We start from the raw sequence: 22,114 nt of genomic DNA, 5'->3' as shown, positions 1-22,114 counted from the left end.
CTCAAGATGCCTTGACAGCTGCCGCAACATAAACAAATGAATTACGGCGACTTGTCTGACATCCCAAGACCAGAAGACAAGATGCTGCATAGCCTGGGTGGAGGAGTTTAATTAAAGGACACACGAGGTCACTCGGTGTGAGAGACTAATTATTGAAACAAAACTTTTCTGGTTCACTGCGAGAACATGCATTAATTTGGAATCTGTGGAAAAACTGTGTTGTGCAGTCTTTAACCTGAAATGGGAGGACTTTGTATAAAAGGTGATGTAAGTCTAAATGTTGAAAACAAAATGTATAAAAAAAGCACTTATAAAATTTGAGAATGTGCACTTTAACCAATGGTGAATGACTAATCTAAAGCTGTTGATAGGAAAATCAAAAAGGAAAATAAATTGTTGTCCCAACCATTGTTGGAGACGCTGTATAAATTATTTAAAAGGTGATTTGAACGCCAAATGTGTTAATTCATTTATTCAGTCAGTACTCACAGTCTTGAGATGACCGGTGTCGGAAGGTGAATCGCAGGTGACTTCGGTTCACATCTTCTATGGGGATGGCAACCTTGTGCAGGAGGGGGTGAGAAGCATATCAATGAAACCATATAGCTTGGTAACACACACCTGATCACCCACATACATACATACATACATACACCATGATGGAACAGGTCCCTCAAAACCAGGAGAAATATTCCTGTCCTGACATGAGAAATGGGATGCGCTCCTTCTGACCTTCATGCGTATGAATTGGAAATATCCAAATGCCCTCATTATATTGTAATGCTTCTCATTACACTTCTAATCTGCAATATGTCCTTTACTGAGAAATATTCATCCTTGGACAACGATGAATGTTTCTGAACTCAATGATTTCTTCGCCCAGTAAACCTATAAATATTTAACTTTAACTCTTGGAGGATTTGGCTTTCATTCCATGTATGGTAAATAGGTGTGGAAACAGATTCCTGGAGCGTGTGCAGACCAGAGCTAGGAGATCCTGGAGAGGCTCACCTTGATGGTTTCAAACCAGCGCGGCTGCTTCACCTGGTAGTAGATGACAGACTTGTACTCCATGATCCCGTCGTCCCCAGCACCAGGGAAGATCACGTTCTACAGGCGGGGAGACGAGAGAGACATGCGTCACCTGAGGCCTTTGACATGAACCTTTCATGAACGGTGCAACACTCTGCTGAGTGTTGGAGGTGTGTGTGGTGTGTCATCTGCGGCTCGGGAAGTGAAGTGTGTTTTGAGACGTAACGGCTCAGAGCCACCGATCTGTCCAAACACTGGACGCTTTCACAGCAGGCAGCAAATAGCCTGCCACTTATTCCTTCGTGGAAAGGGAAAGCTTCAGTGGACGAAAAAATGTAACACTGAAAAACACGTGTGGCCGTGGCGTTACACGCGAAGGGCAGACTGCCCACCGTCCTACAGTGTGTAGCTAGATAACTAACAGCCCCTGACAGCCGGCACCAAAGGAAAACATACAGGAGAAACTTAATACTGAAGAGGGAGGGGTCACCTGCTGCAGTGCTGACTGTGGCGAACACTCACTCATCGCATGTGGCATGCATGTATTATCATTCAGACAGGGAGACACACACACACATCTCACCTCTCTCTTTCTCTGGTTCTCTCTCTCTCTCTGACTCTCTTTTCCACATCGCTCTCTTTCTGCCTCTCTCCCTCTCCATCTTCCTGTCCTCCAACAGTTATGGCCGGCGCACGCCAATGACACATTGAGGGCTAATGGCATGTTAACGTGCAGCGATTATGAGGACAGGCTGACACTTCACCTGCCGCAGAGAGCAGAGCTGGGGGGCAGGTGGTCACTGCTGCTGGGGGGGGGGGGTTCTGAGCTATACCCCAGAGCTTGTCTAGTCTTGCATGTCCATCTCTGTCCATCTCTGTCTGAGGGCAAAGGTGCCAGTGAGTGCTTGTGTTTGATTGCTCCTTGTCAAAAAAAAAAAAAAAGGCCTCTTTAGACAGTTGGTATGATTGTCACAGGTAAGTGTGTGAGTATGTGTGTGTGGTTGCGTCTCTTAACAAAAGTCAGACTCCGATCCTGCCTGCTCAAGCATAATCACAGGAAATGACATGGCCCTCATCTCAGATGCAGTTCTCTGGCAGCCAATAACCACTCGCTCAGAGACTGCATTCACCCAGAGCGGATTCTGTCATGTCCCTGGGGAGTTGGCAACTTGGGGCAGAAGTGTCTATGAAAACGTGTGATCCCTCCCGGCCAAGGACAGTGCAGACGAGACACCAGCGAGCCTGATTCATGTTTGTTAATCCGTGTAGAACAACGTCAAAGACTCCCATTACGGGCAGCAGCACTGAATACGAAACACGGGAGGGGGGGGTGGGTGCATGGATTTGCAAAGCCTCCAAGGAGCTTTGTTTTTCAGAGTGGGGGCAAAAAATGAAAGTGTGGTTTATCTACTCATCTCTACAGCAGGAAGTCTGTCATAGCGGTAAGTGGCCCGTTTAGCTTGGAGAGGGAGCTCCAAGTAGTAGAGCCCATCACCAGGGGCCTGCAGTACAGCTCTTCTCATAAACAAGGGACTCGCTCCCGCATTCCCACTCGCACCCTGGGGAGGAGGGGTGGCTGGGACTCATTAACTAGCGCTGCTTTTCCAATCTGGAACTAACTGCATAATTGAGGCAGCTGAGACGGATGAGGTAATCTGCACCTCACACAGGGGGGAAGGTCCCCATTAGGCTGGGGTACTGAACTGAGAGAACATGTAGGGGATGACAGAGAGAGAGACATGTGAAGAGAAAGATAGATGGAGAAAGAGAGAAAAGGAGACACTGATTCAAACCAACACTGTTAGAAAATAAGATGGGCTATGGACTTCACTGGGTGAAGGTTTTTTTTTTTTCCCGTTTTTTTTTACAGGTCCAGCAACTTCTTCCTTCCCAGACCATCAACTTATTTCCAGACCATCAACTTCTGGGACCAAAAGAGTTCATTTTTCCCTTGACAATCAAAGTCCTAACATTGGTCTGGTCAATCAAACAACAGGCACCGGATGTTCAGCCTCTTGGCTGTGACAGGCTGAAGTGCCAAACAGCCTGCCTCATCTTTTCTGACTCTGTTTGTGTCAGTTTGATGGCCTAAGTGCGGTGCTGACTTAACAAGACTGCAGCTAGTGCCGCAAATCACTGGCTTTCCAACTGAAAGGTGATTTTCCACACTTTGAAGACAGGAGCGTTGAGCATATAGTTTGACTGGTGGTGTTTTTTGTTGTTGTTAGTGTGTGTGTGTGTGTGTGTGTGTGTGGGGGTGGGGGTGGCAGGTTGACACACGACACGACTATTGTTTAAAGAATCATCAAAACTCCTACCTCCAGTTTCTTGCCATCTTCGTCATACACGGACATGGTGACCTCCACATTCTTGGGGGTGGTCTTGCTGCCCTTGTCAAACTCGCCCTGGACCAGGGTCACATAGATGTCATTGCGCACATCACCTTGGAAGAGATGCGGAAACAAAAACTTTCAAAAGAAGACGAAAGAAGAAATGTGTGCATTCGAAACAGGTGTGTGTGTGTGTGTGTGTGTGTGTGGGGGGGTCAAAATGGTCCCTGAGGACATCGGGGGGGTTCCTGAGGCAGTCCTCCTTACCTGGCATGATGATCTCAGGGAAGCCCATCTTGCGTGCCACGGCGGTGGAACGGTCGACCAGGTGAGGGAAGTCCTTCCTGATCTGGTGGATGTCTCCAGGAAGTCGCTTCAGCGTCACCCACAGACCTGGCAGAGACCACAGAGATGTGACATCACACAGCTAACGGCAGAACGCCTCCATCAGAAGATGGAATCATTCCTGAAAACCAGCTCCCTTCTACCAAAGAGTAGAATTCACTCCAAATCTCCAGTCTAAAATACAGTGATCTGCAAGAAGACCTCAAAGCCCCATGGAGTTCCTCATCAAAGCCAGCTTCCTTTTCAAGATCCCATGACATGCTGTTTTTGGATGCTTTTATATAGGCCTTAGTGGTCCCCTAATACTGGATCTGAAGTCTCTTTCCCCAAATTCAGCCTTGGTGCAGAATGACAGCCACTACGAGCAGTCCCACAATGAGCTTTCCTTTAGGACGTGCCGTTTCTGTGTCTTTGACTTCACATTCTTCAAATGGACCTTTGGCGCGAACCGGCCTCAACCTCATTGATCCACCCCTGATCAAACGTAACTATGGTAATGCTCTTTCATCCCCGACATGGCATTGGTGTGAGCTCTGTTTAGAGCTCTATGAGGATGTAATCATTGACTGTACAATTTCAATGAACCATTTCATTGTGTTCATTGAAACTTGATAAATACATTATCTTAAATACCCAGGGCTTGGTTTACACGTATCGAAATTTCTAGCCACTGGGGGAACAAAGGCAGGCTAGGGGAACTCATATTGGCCGGGTTTCCCAGATTCGTTAAGAAGCTCTTAACGCTCAGAGCTTGTTAGGAGCGTTCTAAGAACGTTCTAGAACACTCTTAGAACATTCTTAGGAAGCTCTGAGCATTAAGAGCTTCTTAACGAATCTGGGAAACCCAGCCATTAATGTTAAATAACCTCTTAAAGTGAAGTGTCACGGGACCTTTAAGAAATAGTAGGCGTGCTTCCGGTATAACTTTAAAATAATTCAAACAGGGCGCTAATTGGAGGTTGGGTAAGTTAAATAATTGGGCAGGAGACCCACAGTCGGAGATGGCGGTCGCTCTCTAGGTCGGACTCATTTTCCAACAAAGGGCTCTCATTTTGAAACGACTGGACCTGCAAGGGAATTTAATGGGTATTTTTTGGGGGGGCGGGGGGGTTCTTAGAAATGGAACACTGCTGAACTGAATGGTTTTCTCCTGGTTGCGCTCTGCTTTAATGAGAGCAGAAACACTGCCTGGTGGACTGTCAGCCGCTGAACTGGACCTGTTATAGCAGCTCCACGCTCATTCAGTACACACACACACACACATAAACACACAGAGAAGCCTATGATGTATCCCCCACCGCACAGGTCATAGTGCCCATTAAAGCTGTTCGCTGCATGCTGCATGATAGAGAGGAAGTGCTTTTCCGACAAATGCTCGGTGTTGTCAGAACTGACAGATTCCTTGCCAGCACCGCAGCTCAAAAAGTCTTTTGATATTCAGGCCTTACTCACACGTCATGCTGCTCCCGGGAACTTCCCCACACCGCCTCACCAGCCCCCCCCTGCCGGCCTAGTCAGAGGCTTAGTGCACCTGACATTCATCCAGCTAGCTCCTCAGCTAACCCTGACCCTCCTGGTGGAGCATGACGCTACCGCCCAGAGGGGCATGGTGTTCCTACAGACCTCATCTTGGGTGGCAGCTCATGTTCCACCGGGGAATGTCCAGATGATGAGAAACAGGTTTCAAATAGAAACTGAAACTTATCAGACCTTCTGACATGGTTCACAGGATAAAACCCAGTGGCTACTAGGATTGCTATATAGAGAGGCATAAGTCAAAATCGTTGGCAGGCGTTGAACTGTCATAATTTTGTGAAAACTTTTCCCCCTCAGTACCAAAAATACAGATTGACCTAGATACAAGAGACAACTCTCAATAATTAAACAGCTCTCAATAGAAGTGTGAAACAGGATTTTTAGACTAACAGTCTGCAGTGAGCATCAGCTGACAGTCAGCTGAATAGCAGAGGTCATATACTGTTTCTTCCAGAACATTCCAACAGTCCCTGCAGCAGTACAATTTAATTGGGCTGTAATGTTACTACTATGCTGTCTTTATAATAATGATAAATGTACCATGAATGTGCAGTCAATTGTAGAATATGACCCAAAATACTTTTAGGATTGTATATTATATACATAATAGAATATCCGTATATAGCTATATAACATATACTGTATATATAGTATTTACTGTGTTATAGTTGTGTCATTTGGAGACATTCTGTTGCTTACGTGCTATTAACATATATGTGTTAAATACTGTTATGTGTGACTGTACCCATTAAATAGGAGAAATAACACATCTCAGTAAAATGCACAATGCTATTGAGGAACCTTGTTTACTCCAGGTCACAGTACCTTGGCCCTTGTGATTGACCTCTTTGGCGGCGATGACTTTGTTGATGACGGTCTGGAGGAAGTCGTTCTCCCCCGCCACCCTGGGTGAAAAACGGGAGATGTTCAGCTGCTTGTGGCGGATGGCGTCATCCAACGCTAGCCTGGAGTATGCACACGACAGGCAAACACCACAGGGAAGAGAGGAAGGAACAGGAGGAGAGGGCAGAGAGATGGGACAGGGAAGAGAGGAAGGGAAGGAACAGGAGGAGAGGGCAGAGAGACGGGACAGGGAAGAGAGGAAGGGAAGGAACAGGAGGAGAGGGCAGAGAGACGGGACAGGGAAGAGAGGAAGGGAAGGAACAGGAGGAGAGGGCAGAGAGACGGGACAGGGAAGAGAGGAAGGGAAGGAACAGGAGGAGAGGGCAGAGAGACGGGACAGGGAAGAGAGGAAGGGAAGGAACAGGAGGAGAGGGCAGAGAGACGGGACAGGGAAGAGAGGAAGGGAAGGAACAGGAGGAGAGGGCAGAGAGACGGGACAGGGAAGAGAGGAAGGGAAGGAACAGGAGGAGAGGGCAGAGAGACGGGACAGGGAAGAGAGGAAGGGAAGGAACAGGAGGAGAGGGCAGAGAGACGGGACAGGGAAGAGTTGAAGGGAAGGAACAGGAGGAGAGGGCAGAGAGACGGGACAGGGAAGAGAGGAAGGGAAGGAACAGGAGGAGAGGGCAGAGAGACGGGACAGGGAAGAGAGGAAGGGAAGGAACAGGAGGAGAGGGCAGAGAGACGGGACAGGGAAGAGAGGAAGGGAAGGAACAGGAGGAGAGGGCAGAGAGACGGGACAGGGAAGAGAGGAAGGGAAGGAACAGGAGGAGAGGGCAGAGAGACGGGACAGGGAAGAGAGGAAGGGAAGGAACAGGAGGAGAGGGCAGAGAGACGGGACAGGGAAGAGAGGAAGGGAAGGAACAGGAGGAGAGGGCAGAGAGACGGGACAGGGAAGAGTTGAAGGGAAGGAACAGGAGGAGAGGGCAGAGAGACGGGACAGGGAAGAGAGGAAGGGAAGGAACAGGAGGAGAGGGCAGAGAGACGGGACAGGGAAGAGAGGAAGGGAAGGAACAGGAGGAGAGGGCAGAGAGACGGGACAGGGAAGAGAGGAAGGGAAGGAACAGGAGGAGAGGGCAGAGAGACGGGACAGGGAAGAGAGGAAGGGAAGGAACAGGAGGAGAGGGCAGAGAGACAGGACAGGGGGTGACGGGCGTGAAAGAAGGGATGGGGGAAAGAGGATGGGAAAGAGGAAAAAAAACACCAAACAGTGATGCAAAGTACCGTGACAGAGACAAAAGCCATTTGTTAGCCAACAGTTGGGCAAGATGGGTAAATGACAGAAACACAGAGAAATCATCAGTTTAGAAGAAGGCACCCATGTCTGCCCCCCTTGACGCCCAGCCAAAGTGGGAAGCGAGGTTCCTTTCAAACCGCTCCGACCTCTGTTTGACTGGAAGGACTGAAGCTTTGAGCATCCGTCCAGTCACACAGAGACCCAACATGCCCAGCCACTAAGCATCGGAACCTACTAAAAATGCTGGTGTGCCCTGTGTGACAGCGTAGAGATCTAGTGAGTAGGGAGAGCCAGACTAACTGAGTGAAGCAGTGGCTGAATAGCAGCAGGAAGCAGCTGTGACCAGGGGGGCGGGAGCTGGTGGGAGTACCCCCCACCCCCTCCTTCTCCTCCTCCTCCCACACACACACACACACACACACACACACACACAGTCCACAGGCAGAGAGGTTTTGTGTATGTGCAGGTCGTGGCACGCGTCTGCAGTTGTCGAGCAGCGGTAAAATACAATCAGAACGAGGGAGAGAGAGGGAGAGCGAGGGAGAGCGAGGGAGAGCGAAGAAGAGCGAGGGAGAGAGAGGGAGAGTGAGGGAGAGAGGGAGAGCGAGGGAGAGAGAGGGAGAGCGAGGGAGAGCGAGGGAGAGCGAGGGAGAGAGAGGGAGAGCGAGGGAGTGCGGAGGAGGAGAAGAGTCGGGACAAGGAAAGGAACAGGGCTGGTAGCATTGACAGGCCCCTTCAGGGACTCCCCCCCTCTTCAACCAGCGCTGCTACAAATGCACATGAACCACTACCAACGTCAACTACAGAGGGATTACCCCTCCATAACAACGTTACGCCACGTCACGTTTGTCTGTCAGCAGCACCCCTGCTTGCCCTGTGTGTCAGAACACCCTGGGGTGGGGGGGGTGCATTTTGAACATGTTCGGACATCATTTCAGGGAAATACACCGGGGGACAGAATGCCCATTGTTGGAATATTCATAACATTTAGCAGGAAGTAATGAAACAAACAAAAGCCTCCTTCCACTACAAGGCAGTCGCAGTGAAACAAGAAGACCAGTTGGCTTTTTACTCTTTATGATGGGGTGAGTGAAGGTGATCATAGTCCCGGTCTTACTGGGGTAGAGCCACTGTGAAAACAACAACAAACTGCATTATGGTCTGACACCCGGTTGATCTAATTGGCTCATTTCCAAAGACACTGTTTGAGAACCGTGTCCTGTCCAGAGGGCAGTGATGGTTTCCTGTTCCTCGGTCCTCGTCTCAAGAGCAGATGGAGTCAAGACGACCGGCCGCCAACACTCCGGCTACACCGGCTTGGTTGAAAAGACGCTGCTATTTGTGCTGAACCACTTGTAATCGTGTTGTCCTACTGGAGGGGGTTGTAATTATGTCCATGATTTATGCGCACCAATAAAAATGTTAGCCGGAGTTGATATGCCAGCTAAACTGCCTGTATCCGCTAGCATTTCCAATTAAGACAGGAAATCGTGTTAAGGAAAAAGGTTACACTGGCTCTGCTGGTTCCTCCAAAGACAGGAACAGTTAATGAGATTGCCTTAATGAAGTCAGCAGGGAATAGGGGGAGCTCTACCGTCTAAAACTCACGCTAATCAAGTGTCAAGGATACCACACTGCTGTAAAAAAAAACTGTGCCGCGTCTTGGCGTGCATCAAGCACAGCCCCTTATCCCCTTGCCACACGCACACACACACTGTTTAAGCACAAGGCAGAGGAGAAGCATCTGTTGACCTTTGTTGACTAGGGATGCACCAAAATGAAAATTCTGGTTCTAAACCAAAACCGAAAAAACCCTTAAACCCTTTTTTTAGTTTTTTTTTTTACGTGTATTTGTATCAGGATCAGAATTTTTTTTATTGCCATGTAAGTTTACACAAACATATAAGATTACCTAATTGGACCCGTACCAAATTTCTGCTGAACCAACACTGCAGATTGCAAATTTGACATCTTTAATATTTTTGGAAAATCACCTGAAATTACACTGGACAACCTAATGGGTGTGCATTATATAAGGATAATTCACGGATAGTCTGAAAATAGTTTTAGGTTAGTAGGTCACATGACCAATGTGCTATTGAAATAGAAATGTTCATTTATAAAAAAATGTGTGAGATGAATTTCTTTTCAGGAGTTATGGATAAAGAGCTAATGACACTTCAATAAAACAACTTGTAACTTATTGACAGTCCCTAACTGCTCTTGGCAGACCTAAGGTAACTAACAGGGAATATATTTTAAATATCCAAGCTAAAACTTTAATTCGGTCCCGTGATCATGGCTGGATCGAACAAGTGAAACCTGAGCACTTTTTGGGCGGCATATATTTTCGGTTTATATTTAGTCCGAAATGTTGGTGCATCCCTAATGTTGACATTCTTTAGCCCTGTTCCATTGAATGTTATGTAAGGGCGAATGAGGACCGGAGTGCGTGAGTTTGAATGAGGACCAGAGTGTTTGAGGACCGTGGTGTGTGAGGACCGTGGTGTGTGAGGTGGTCATACTCACGGCTGGAATGGAATGAAGTGCTGCTTGTCCTCGTCGTCCGTCTTGCCATTGATGATGTCAGTGACGTCCATTACTGGGAAAAGGGAGAAACCAAGAAGGTGGGTTTGGGGAAGAGGAGGGGGTTTAGTTGCAGTTCTATGGGCGTATGTGAAGCCCCCTGTGACATTGCTTGCAAAAAGGGCTATATGAATAAAAAGACATTCGATTTGGAGGGGGAAAGTGTCACAACATGGTCAGACCTCTAAGGAGAAGAATGGTAAAGAAGACCCCCTACTCAACTTCAACTATCAGGCCTGTGTGGTTAGCCATGTGCCCCTGCCCACCACACCACAGCCAGCCTCCAGAGGACTCCTAGGCCTGTGATGAAATTCCCCAGCGCTCCCCCACATTTCAAGTGACATCAGGCAGCCTTTGATTCCCCAGGCCTGACCCACATAGGCAGCTTTGTAGCAGGGAGAAACACTGCAGAAAGCATTTCCCCGTCTGACTTCAAAAAGCGCATTTGATGTCAAAAACTGACGTTCACATCTCCCTCAATCCTTCCCCTCTATCTTTCCCATCCTTCTTCTCTCTCTCTCCTTCCCTCCCTAACTCCCTCACTCTCTCTCTCGCTACCTCCTTCTCTTTCATCTTCCCTCCCTCTCTCACTACTTCCCTCTCTTTCACCCTCCCTACGTTTCTCTGTCCTCTTACCTCACTCTAACCTCTCTCCCTTTCTCTACCTTTCCCCCTCAACCTCACTCCTTCTCTACCTCCCTCCACCCCCTCTCTACCTTTCTCTACCTCCCTCCCTCCACCTCCCTCCCTCTCTATCTACCTCCCTCCCTCCACCCCCTCTCTACCTCTGTCTACCTCCCTCCCTCCCTCCACCTCACTCCTTCTCTATTTACCTCCCTCCACCCCCTCTCTACCTCTGTCTACCTCCCTCCCTCCATCCACCTCACTCCTTCTCTATTTACCTCCCTCCCTCCACCCCCTCTCTACCTCTGTCTACCTACCTCCCTCCCTCCACCTCACTCCTTCTCTATTTACCTCCCTCCACCCCCTCTCTACCTCTGTCTACCTACCTCCCTCCCTCCACCTCACTCCTTCTCTATTTACCTCCCTCCCCAGTTGCACAGCACTGGAGAGGATAACTTTCCTAATAAACCATTGTCTTGTACATCAGATCAGCATACTCTGTCACTCTCTCAGTTCCTCTCACTCTTCCTTGTTGTCTCTCTTATCTGAGAGGAGAAGCGACAGCACAATGCCAATTCAATTAGTTTCCTCCAGAGCAGCTTGTCCACAGAGAGGATCCAGACCCTACTTATTAACTTCACCCAAAAAAATCTCGACATTTCTGACAGATGTCTTCGTTCGCTCGTGTCGGCGGGCTTGATCGACCTCTCACGCGTAAAAACACAGAGGGGCGGGGCGCCCCGGTGGCTCACCGGACTAGTGTGCGTACCTGGACCACCAGGACTGGGACTAGTGTTTCTGGACAACTCAGACAAGGTTACCTTGGGAGTCAGATGGCTGAGCGGTGAGGGAGTCGAGCTAGTAATCAGAAGGTTGCCGGATTGATTCCCCGCCGTGCCAAATGGGCAAGGCACTTCACCCTACTTGCCTCGGCGGGAATGTCCCTGTACTTACTGTAAGTCGCTCTGGATAAGAGCGTCTGCTAAATGACTAAATGTAAATGTAATGTTACCTGCCACTCCGAAGGGTCTTCTCAACCCCGACGTCAGCTTCTTGGTGTTGTTGTCGCGCAGCTCCATGCGGCCCACCCTGACAATCTGACACACAAAGCTGATCTTCTCTCTCTTCAGATCCTCGCTTCCCAGGTCCTGGGGGAGACGAGACAAGGCACCAAGAGAGATACAATGGGTCGTCATGGACTGCCCCTGCTGGGAACGTGGGCATCTCATAATGTTTACATTGGAGTTGACTGCGTGGGGACTTGTGCTGCTTATTAGGCAATGACATTTGCCATGTCCAGCATTGATGAATTGATCGAACCTTTTCAGGGACTGTTAAGGAGGCACTGTTCGGCACAAATTGCCTTGACACAACTTTGATTGTGTCCTCATTTCCTGCTCTAAACCCCTGTGTGCACCCACCCCCACCCAGGGGGGCCCAGTGACGCTCCTGTGCCGTTGTATGAGGGGCATCGGTGAGGTGACCCCTTCCATAGCTCTCCTCGGTAAATACAGCAAGCCTTTCCTTTCTTTTCTTAAACAAGCTGGATAAACATCGCCTCAACCTCAACTCTACCAACATGTATGGTTAACCGGTACCCAGCCAGCACACCCACAAGTATTCGAGCTTGAAGTCACCCACACGCACCTTATCACTCGCACACACACTCACCGTGAATACCGATCGAAGGTTGTGAAGTTGGTCTATGTCTTTTACCAGCCCTGAACTTGACCATCGCACCAGATAGTTTTCACTAAAGGGGGAGAAAAGGTTAACTGAAATCACGACATTGCAATTAGACGTTCAATACTATACGCTGACCCAACACTACACACGCTCTGTTTGGAAACAATTCACCTCACTAGTGTTTGGCTGTTGTAGAAATCCTGGAACAAAGCCAGACGCCCGGGCTCAGAGAGCTCGACTCGCTGTCTTCAGACCAGTGGCGCTGTGTTCATGTGGTTCCTGTTGAACACGTACCTGATGAACTTGGACTCCACAGGGTCATAGAGCGACATGAGAACCTCGGCGTCCTCCCCTATCTTGCACACCACGTTCTTCAGAGTCACAAAGAGGGCAAAGGAGGGCGTGGAGGCAAACTTGGCTTGGCGACTCAGGTCGATATTCTGCTTCTGGGACTGCGGGGGAGAGGGAGAGAGAGAGCAAGAGAGTGAGAAAGACGCTGCCTTCAATTAAGGGGGCCAGCACTCTTCAGTAGGCCACCCGTCACAGCCCCGGCCCGGGGAAGGTTGCGTAGGAGGTGGCCGGCCCTGGGGACACAACCGAGGGGCAAGGGGACCGAGTAGGCACATAGAAACGCTCTCCTTGTACTGATGCAGAGGACTAAGTGACGAGCACGGGGGTTATTTATCGTCCGTCAGGATGAGGGGTAAGTGTGGGGTCTTGACAGTTTGATGTGTTTTTACATTTGGGAGAAGAATTGATTAAGCTTTATAAATCAATCTGTTGGACTGACAGGGTGATAGTGGTGGTGTGAGGTGGGGGTATATTAAATGTATTAAGCGTGTTAACATACAAAATGACGCGCCTTTACACAAAAGGACCAGACAGGAGGTCTTACTTAGCGTCACACGCAATCGTTGCGAGGTGTGTTTTTTTTTTATTGGTCTGATCTTCTTAACAGTCTATAAACTGTGCGTGTGTGTATTTATGTGTGTGAGAGCATATGTGTTGGTCCTGGGTAACTGCCAGCCAAAAACCCAAATTAACATTCCTAGCGGGTGACCTGAGAGAATTTCAAATTGCCGTCCATATGCAAAGAGGGGAAGATGAGAAGGTCACGTGATGAGAGTGTGTAGCAGAACGGGGAGCTGCGTTCCAGAACCCTGCTACCTGCACAGATGAAATTCAGGATGCTGGGTCAGGGACCGAGGGAGGTTAAGATGGAGGCACTTGAATGTTATCCCTTTTCTCTGTTGCCCAGGTAAGCCCTTTTTCCTCTGAGAGTTCAAGTGTTTGTGTGTGTGTGAGTCTACAGGCAGATGAGGCCTGTGCTCAGCTCCCTCTCTCTCTCTCACCTGTCAGAGAGCCCTCACCCTGCTAAATGCTCATCATTGCGCCAATGTGATGCATGACAGTCTGTATTTTACACTTCCTGGTATGAAACACTCAGACTCTATACTCTCCCTCTCCCCCTTTCTCCATCTCTCTTCCCCTCCCTCTCACACACCCTTCCTACCACTTTCTCCCTCTCTACCTCCATCTCTTGCTCACCCTTGCTTTCTCCACCTTTACTTTCTCTCTCCCTCCCTTAATCACCCAACCACCCAAACCCTCTCTGTCTCCCTAATTCTCTACCTTTCTCTCTTCCTGTTTACTCACCCAACCCCCTCTCCCCCTCTCTCCCTTCTCTCTATCCTTCCCTTACTCACCCCCCAACCCCCATCCCTCTACCATCTGTGGCCAGCTGTGGTGTCTGGCTACCTTCTCCTCCTGGATCCTCTCCTCTATCTGCCTCGAGGCTGCTTCGTGGGCCCTGAAAAGGCTGATAGTGCTTGTCAGCTCAGGGTCCAGGATGTTGCCGTCCTTGTCTCGCACCACCAGGTCCAGGTCCAGGTACCTGTTACACAGAAGACAATCGATGCAATCATTCTGATGGTGCATGGGCTCAGATGATCCACCTTTGACAGAGATAATGAGGGAGGCAGAGAGAGAGAAGGATGGTGGAAATGAGAGAGCGAGGGAGAGAGACGTGTAGCAGCTGACATTCTGCAACTAGACCTACTATGTTTCTGTGGAGAGACAGACAGACATTAGGTGTTACTTTGTCTTTCACTTTTTTACCCTAAAATCTGACTGATTAAATGGTCATTTGATGTTATTTAACTGAATGTTTTATGGAGGCGTTTAAACTTGCTTGTTCATCTTTATCGCACCACAAACTAATGTTGTTTGTCAATGTTATACATTCACGCTGACAGACACATTTCCACTTCTTCAAAGGACAGACTGACAAACTGCCTGTGTGTTGAATGCATCTGGTCTGTGAAAATGTTCATACATATATCCAGTATCTGTATATTTCAGCTAGGGAGTGGATATATACTATGGCTGATATCAGGGAAATACTAGTGCCGTAAATAACTCTGGCGGTAGCTGAGAACCTGTCTTTACTAGAACCCCATCTGAGCTCTCTCTCTCTCTCCCTAGAGCTCGAGCTGAGTCTCTCTCTTCCTTCCAACATCCTGCTCTCTCTTTGTCTCTCTCTTCCTTCCAACATCCTGCTCTCTCTTTGTCTCTCTCTTCCTTCCAACATCCTGCTCTCTCTTTGTCTCTCTCTTCCTTCCAACATCCTGCTCTCTCTTTGTCTCTCTCTTCCTTCCAACATCCTGCTCTCTCTTTGTCTCCCTCTTCCTTCCAACATCCTGCTCTCTCTTTGTCTCTTTCTTCCTTCCAACATCCTGCTCTCTCTTTGTCTCTCTCTTCCTTCCAACATCCTGCTCTCTCTTTGTCTCTCTCTTCCTTTCAACATCCTGCTCTCTTTGTCTCTCTCTTCCTTCCAACATCCTGCTCTCTCTTTGTCTCTCTCTTCCTTCCAACATCCTGCTCTCTCTTTGTCTCTCTTCCTTCCAACATCCTGCTCTCTCTTTGTCTCTCTCTCCCTAGAGCTCGAGCTGAGTCTCTCTCTTCCTTCCAACATCCTGCTCTCTCTTTGTCTCTCTCTTCCTTCCAACATCCTGCTCTCTCTTTGTCTCTCTCTTCCTTCCAACATCCTGCTCTCTCTTTGTCTCTCTCTCCCTTCCAACATCCTGCTCTCTCTTTGTCTGTCTCTCCCTAGAGCCCTGGGGCTTCTCTTTCTTCTCCATTCTCACTACAGCCCTTGCTGATCCTCTCTCCCTCTCCCTCTCACTCTCTAAGATTCTCTTCTCAATCCACAATTTTTCAGAGGAGGAAATGACAGCGAGGTGTGATCCTCCTAGGGTCCCGCTCCGACACCTTCATCACCCTGTGCTCCCCGCCACACTGGGGGGGGGGGGGGGGGGGCACTTCTCTTTTCCTGGGCTGCCACAAACCCAGCATGGGCTCCTTTGGTGGTGCACAGGGAAGGCTGAGCAAGCTCTATACTATTACTATACTATTACTATACTATTATCTACTTCTATCTATCTAGTTCTGGATAAGAGCGTCTGCTAAATGACTAAATGTAATCTAGGGGGCAGATGGCTGAGCGGTTAGGGAATCGGGCTATTAATCATAAAGTTGCCGGTTCGATTCCACTTGACCCTACTTGCCTTGAGGGGAATGCCCTCTGGATAAGAGCGTCTGCTAAATGACTAAATGTAAATGTACTTCAGCGTGTCTATTGGCTGAGCCAAGTCTCGCTCTCTAAGCCGAGCCATCTGGAGGAGGACGGGGAGTGTGTCCCTCACTTGTTTCCGTAGTCAATCTTGGAGGTGACTCTCTGCTTCAGCTCGGTAAGCTCATCCTGAGGGAGGGTGCCCGACAGGATTTGCGATCGCCACTCGATGAGGTCGTAGATCATGTCCCGGACCGAGTTGAACATCTCTCTCTTGTCCCCCTGCGGAAACAGGGCACGCACACAGATGATCAAGATCAAAGTCATGTGACCAAACGTTTTCTCTCTACTTTCTATTTACTCACAGTCATTGTATTTACCCCCTTGTCACATATTCAGTCTTCCTCAGATGGAGCTTAGCACACCAAATAATGAAAACCTTATTCACATGCTTTGGAACAGTGACACGAGCCACAACTGTTAGCCAACTGTTGACCAACTGGGTTTACTAGCATGTGTGTGTGTGTGTGTCAACTAGTATATTTTAGATATTTATGTGAGGTGCATAGAGTGTTTATTCAATAGTGTGTGTACGAGTGCAGGTGTGTGAGTGAGTGCAAGTGTGTGCAGGTGTGTGTGTGGACTCACAACGTAGAGGTCCCTCCATATGGAGGCCCACTCTCGCAGGGTGGTGGTGACCTCCTGGACCAGGGGCAGCTCAGTGGGGATGACAGTCTCCTTTTGCCTGCCAGGTCACACACACGTCAACACATACACACTCCAACGAAAACACCACTGGTTGGTTGATAAAAGCTGAATACTGGCTGCTTCCATTTTAAATTCCAATTAGTTACAAACTGCATACGCAATCTGCCACTCAGGCTTTTCGAATACAGCAAATCAATTCACGAGAAATATGTGTCATAAATAACTATATAAAAACCTTTAGAATCCATAAAGAGTCAAGAGTTATTTATTGGAACAGATGTACTGACCCATTGCCCTCAACTGTGGCCTCCTTTAGGTGAATGAAGCAGGCAGGAAAGATACCCTGCAGGGGAGAGAGCGAACACAGAATTAAACAAGCTGACAGTCCTGGTGAGATTGTGTCTATCAGCTGGGAACTGGTGGGGTATAGGAACAGGAACCCAAACCCAACACAAGATCAATGGGATGAATGGGAACGTGTTAGCAAGGACATGCAAAGAAATCTCGCTAGCACTGTTGTTAATGATCTGACAACATATTTGAACTTCATCATTTGAGCACCAATTAGCAGAACATGCACGTCGTACATCTCAACATTCCACTTCCGTGTTCCGATAGGTCATGCTTACGTCATAACTACAGATATAAATTAGGTACAAATGCGTTTTAGAAAATATGAAATAACATTCAGCCAATGTTCTGCAAGTACCAACTCACTTTCTTGGACTTTCTTCTCAATCTGTGGCCGCGGTACCAGCCTAGAGGACAAGGAAGGATAAAGACAGAGGCAGCATTTCCCAAAAAGCTTTTGCATGGCTGTTGTAGAAAATAAGAAAGAGGCATCTTTCTATGGTGAATCATTTTGTTGTGCTAAAGTGCATCAGAGCCGGGGGGGAAGGTGGGGGGGGGTCAGGTGGTCAAATATAACACACGCTTACAATAACATCCAATCTAGGGATGCACCGAATCCAGGATTCGGCCGAATATTGGGCTTTTTGACAGGGTTAGGTTTTGGCACAACCGTAACATTTTTTCCACCAAACCGAACTCTACGCTTGCACTACGTGCACTACGCTGGTCGACGTGATGACGCTGCCGTTGCTTAGGCTACGGAAAGGTGTTTACAGGTGGACTGTTTGGCCGTGTTCACACTTGACATATTTTTTTCAACTGCCAGCGCCTTTTTTACATGCAACCCTATGGGAAAAGGAAAAAAACGTTTTTTAAAGTGCAGCGCCTGACGCCTTTTTGAGTTCAATTTTCTCAACTTTTCAGAAAAGCGCTGGGTGACGTCAAGCGCCTTTCTGACAGCTGACCAATCGGGACGTGGAGAGCAGGTACGAGTGTACCTTCCCTAGTAACCTTCTACCTTAGTTACCGGTGCCCTTAGTTATACCGTGCCTTGGTTGTACACCCTCCTCCTCCTCAAACGCCAAAGCTAAAGCAAGTAATTGCATTTTTCTCGCCATAGTAGCTAGCTAGGGTAGGTTTGAGAGAAGCGAGCAGAATAGCCAGTTAGTTGTGGCAACAAGTCTGGATCCCAGACACAAGGCAACATTTTTGGGCGAGTGACACAGAACAGTGCCAATCCAAGTTGCTTGTGCAGGTGGCTGCATCCCGTTTATCTGAATCAGATCAAGACGCACATGCTGGGCCTACTACTACAGCAACTGAACAGCCTGAGGAGGAACAAGGCCCGACAGTTCGCACTAAACGACACTGTTCAGGAATCTGGAGCGGCTGGGACGATCTGTACCGCAGTAATACTGAGGCAGTCACATCGGGTGCTGACGTGGAGATAAGTGTTTTTTTCAGCTGATTCCTCTTAGAGAGGATCCTCTTCAGTGGTGGAAGACAAACCAGCAGCAAATTCCACTGCTGGCGAAAACGGCAAAGATCTACCTCTGTGCGCCACCGACCTGTTCACCCTCCTCCTCCTCAAACGCCAAAGCTAAAGCAAGCAATTGCATTATATTTTCCATAGTAGCTAGCTATCAATAAGTAACCAACGGAAAATAACGGATAATAATGTATCGATACATTATTGTATGGCGAAAATGGCAAAGATCTACTTCTGTGCACCACCAACCTCTGTGCCCAGCGAAAGACTTTTCAGTACTGCTGGGGACATTCGTTCCCACACTCGCAACCGGCTGTCACCTCTTAATGCCGAGCGTCTTGTTTTCCTGAAAGGAAACTCTAATTTAATGTGAAAGGTTTGTGGTTATAGGTTAATTTTGATGCAGGAGAAGTGTGTGTTTAGGCCTACAATGTTTTTAAGTCGTTTAAATTGTTTCTAAACGAAAAAACATCCTACTATCCATGTTTATTGAGCAAATGTTGAATAACATTCATTTTAGTTAAGTCACCAAAAATATTCTGAAAAAAAAAAAGAAAAACACGTTTCTTTGTATTGTTGCACTTTTATTAAAAGGTTTTGGTTTGTACTTGGGGGTAGCCTACTTTTTTACAGCAATTTTTTTTTAAAGAAAATAAGATCAAAGATACACTGCTGTGGACGTTGTTCATTAATGTGTTTACTGTGTTAATAGACTGATGATGGGAGTAGGATTCGGTATTCGGTTTTTGGCAGAATCTTAACCATTGGACTTGTTATTCGGCCGAACCCCAACAATCTGGATTTGGTGCATCTCTAAAATCATATGGAATCATATACAATTATTGGAGGTGTGTCATGAACACAGACAAAACCCTGCTTGTCCCTCCAGGTGGTGGTGAGGGGGGACGAGGAGGCACTTCGAGCCTGTTGTCACGGACACCGTGTCATCATTCTCACCTTCGTACGTCTCCAGGATGTGTACAGTGTCTCCAATCTGTAAGGACAGCTCCTCGTCACCGCGGGCATCGTAGTTATAAATCGCTAGAGGGAGAGGGGAGAACAGCCAATGAGAGGGGTGTAAATGAACAAGAGCTGAAAGCCAAAAAGGCAACAGTGTGCGGATCTGTAACACAAAGCAAACTTATACTTATAATACAAAAGGTTTGATTTTCTTTTATAAATGCTTTTGGTCACTCCATCTGTCTGTGGGTTCTACAAATGTTTACCCAATATGAATAATTTAAGAGCTTGTGACAGAATCTTGTAACTCCATTGGATCCTCAAACAGTTGTAAAAATCAACTCCCCCCCCACCACACACACACACACACACACACACACATGACCACAGCTGTATATCTGCAACAACAGCCCCTCTCTCTGAGTCAGGCCTAAGTGCTGTTGCTGGACAGTAGCACACTGGTGCTGTCTCCTGCTGTCACTGCTTAACAGCAAGTTGCCACACCAGGCATGATGTGACCATTATCCCTGCCACTGGGAACTCTTATAAGACATGCCACGACACGCACACACACACACACTACTGTCAACCAAAGAGGAGGCAAAGCATGGCGCGACAAGGGTGACAGTGTGATAAGTGGCCGTAGTGACGGAAGTGTGTGTATGTGTTTGTGTGAAGGGGGTTGTGAGACAGCTGTGTGTTTCTTGCGGAGGGAAAGCACTCTGGGACTCATTGCTGGAGGTTTACTAAGCTGAAAGAAGGCTTCATTTAAGGTCTTCTCTCTACAGGTACCCCAGCCGCCCTACCAGTCTGGTTCATGTGGGTCAATCTACTGTCTACAGTAGACCCATGTGTAACCCCCCCTCCCTCCCTCCCTCCCTCCACCAACGCCCTAAAACTCCCCCCCAGAGGAACTTTTTAATTTCCAAAGTGCTGCAATGGTGTGGCATGGGGAAAGTTTATTTATTTTGACAGCCAGTGCTGTCTCTTCTTATCTTGCAGAGTTAATTTGGAGGGCCATATGTGCCAAAACCTGACATTTTGCGTTTGTGTGAAGACAACACATTTGGCCGACTTAAGACGACAGCAATTGCCGTCTTAACACAGCCGTTCCGAACTTATTAAGACCTAAAGATTGGGTGCTACCACTTCGTTGAGGGAAAACCAGATAACAATCATTTCAAGAGAGAAAACAATTCCCCACAACCTATCCTATCTTGTTTGAATTACGGTTAAGAAATTATATTAATTGGCAGTGACATTATCAACAACTTTATTTTGTAAGCTACTGGTTACTTATTGAGAGAAAAAATTAAGCTTGTATATAATATCATACTCACGTTTAAATAAAGATTAGAATGTTATATTGTTATGGATTAACCCGCACAAGTCTCCCCACACAAATGGACTGTCCCAAATATTAGATATCTACGTAAATTGACACGTGAGAGCCCACATCATCACAACATAGAAAAAATAAATACCTAACCTACAATTTCTTTTTCTGTGAGAATTGTTACGTTTACTTGCGAGCTGCGCCATTTGTATGGAATGCCGTGTTGGTCCAATTTAAATAAATAGATAAATTAATAGAAACTGTTTTGTAAAAAAAATATATATATAATGAAATGCCTAATTGACATACAAATGCCTAATTGACATACAAATTAAATGAGACACTAAATATATAAATGTTACATGCATTTGTGTGTATTAAGGCTGTCAAAATTGCTCAAAAATGATGTTCGAATATTCCCTTAAAAAAAACACATTTTAATTTCTGGTTGCACATTAGGTACGTCAATAACAGGACAAGTTAACACAACGAAACATAACTACTTGTATACTGTAGGTAGGCCTAATTTATTTAAGTTTAAACATATTTGACAAGTTACCTACACAAAAATTTGTTTTTTGTAAAATAAAAAGTTTTACAGTATAGAACCGACATTGAACGCTTCGAGCAAGCTGTGCTGTGGTAAACATGGGGATGTAGCCTCAAGTTGCTAGTTGTTGAATGGTAAGCTAACTCTAGCTTACATAGTTTACACACTACTTTAGCTGTAGGCTCAACAAGTTTACCATCAACTGACAAAAATCCGAAATATTTCCAGACATCACTCTTTAGATTTGTGGCCAGGGTTACAATCACTTTCTCTGCTGCGGTCAAGCTGGGTTCTGCACTTTCTGCCATCTTCCACACAAGTCAAGAGTCAGCAGTGACAGGGGCCGCTGTGTCGTGTTTTGTTGTGTTTTTTTTACATTGAATATTCATTTTCACATTCAAAATTTCTTTTTTTTTACCACTATTAGAATATATATTCAAATTTAGAATATTCGTTGACAGCCCTAGTTCTCAGCAGAGCTCAGAAGGTTGAGGTCAGAGAAGGAGGAAGCTTTTACGAGTGGGGATAGAGATAGATTCAAGGAGTCGAAGAACAGGTTTAGCAAGGCGGTGAGAGAGGCTAAACGACTGTACTCTGAAAAAACTGAAGCGTCAGTTTCTCAGACTCTGCTTATGTCTGCAGAGGGCCCAGAGCCCCCCACTCCACTAACGACTCCCGCCTGGCCAACAACCTGAACAAGTTCTACTGCAGATTTGAAAGATAATTGGACAGTCCTGAACTACCCCTTCCCATCCACGAGGCCTTCCCCCTCCCCCCTCTAAAGTGACGACTCTCCATTCAGGAAGATGAAGTTAACAGACTTTAAGAGCCAGAACACCCGCAAAGCAGCTGGGCTGGACTCTGTCTCTCCAG

The 22,114-nt window shown here is 47.3% G+C and overlaps 1 protein-coding gene across 2 annotated transcripts in view; it reads right to left on the bottom strand.

The window, feature by feature from the left end:
• dock1 (dedicator of cytokinesis 1) overlaps positions 1-22,114 on the bottom strand; it is a 202,626-nt gene that overhangs the window by 160,865 nt on the left and 19,647 nt on the right. Inside the window, exons 2-16 of one of the 2 annotated variants that reach the window (XM_084671137.1) lie at positions 19,353-19,436; positions 17,273-17,313; positions 16,843-16,898; positions 16,496-16,592; positions 15,981-16,129; positions 14,035-14,170; positions 12,571-12,728; positions 12,262-12,343; positions 11,603-11,738; positions 9,910-9,982; positions 6,069-6,208; positions 3,630-3,755; positions 3,351-3,475; positions 1,012-1,110; positions 490-562 (exon numbers count right to left, since the gene is read on the bottom strand). In XM_084671137.1, the coding sequence (XP_084527263.1) occupies positions 490-562; positions 1,012-1,110; positions 3,351-3,475; positions 3,630-3,755; positions 6,069-6,208; positions 9,910-9,982; positions 11,603-11,738; positions 12,262-12,343; positions 12,571-12,728; positions 14,035-14,170; positions 15,981-16,129; positions 16,496-16,592; positions 16,843-16,898; positions 17,273-17,313; positions 19,353-19,436 (1,575 nt within the window). The remainder of the gene's footprint in view (positions 1-489; positions 563-1,011; positions 1,111-3,350; positions 3,476-3,629; positions 3,756-6,068; positions 6,209-9,909; positions 9,983-11,602; positions 11,739-12,261; positions 12,344-12,570; positions 12,729-14,034; positions 14,171-15,980; positions 16,130-16,495; positions 16,593-16,842; positions 16,899-17,272; positions 17,314-19,352; positions 19,437-22,114) is intronic. The other variant, XM_084671138.1, reaches the window with a different exon arrangement.

This window comes from Hypomesus nipponensis, chromosome 13, assembly GCF_054491055.1.
Source record: "Hypomesus nipponensis isolate SF chromosome 13, ASM5449105v1, whole genome shotgun sequence".
NCBI classification, from domain to species: Eukaryota; Metazoa; Chordata; class Actinopteri; order Osmeriformes; family Osmeridae; genus Hypomesus; species Hypomesus nipponensis.
Note: the sequence above shows the minus strand (reverse complement) of the source record. Positions and strands in the feature narration are given on the sequence as shown.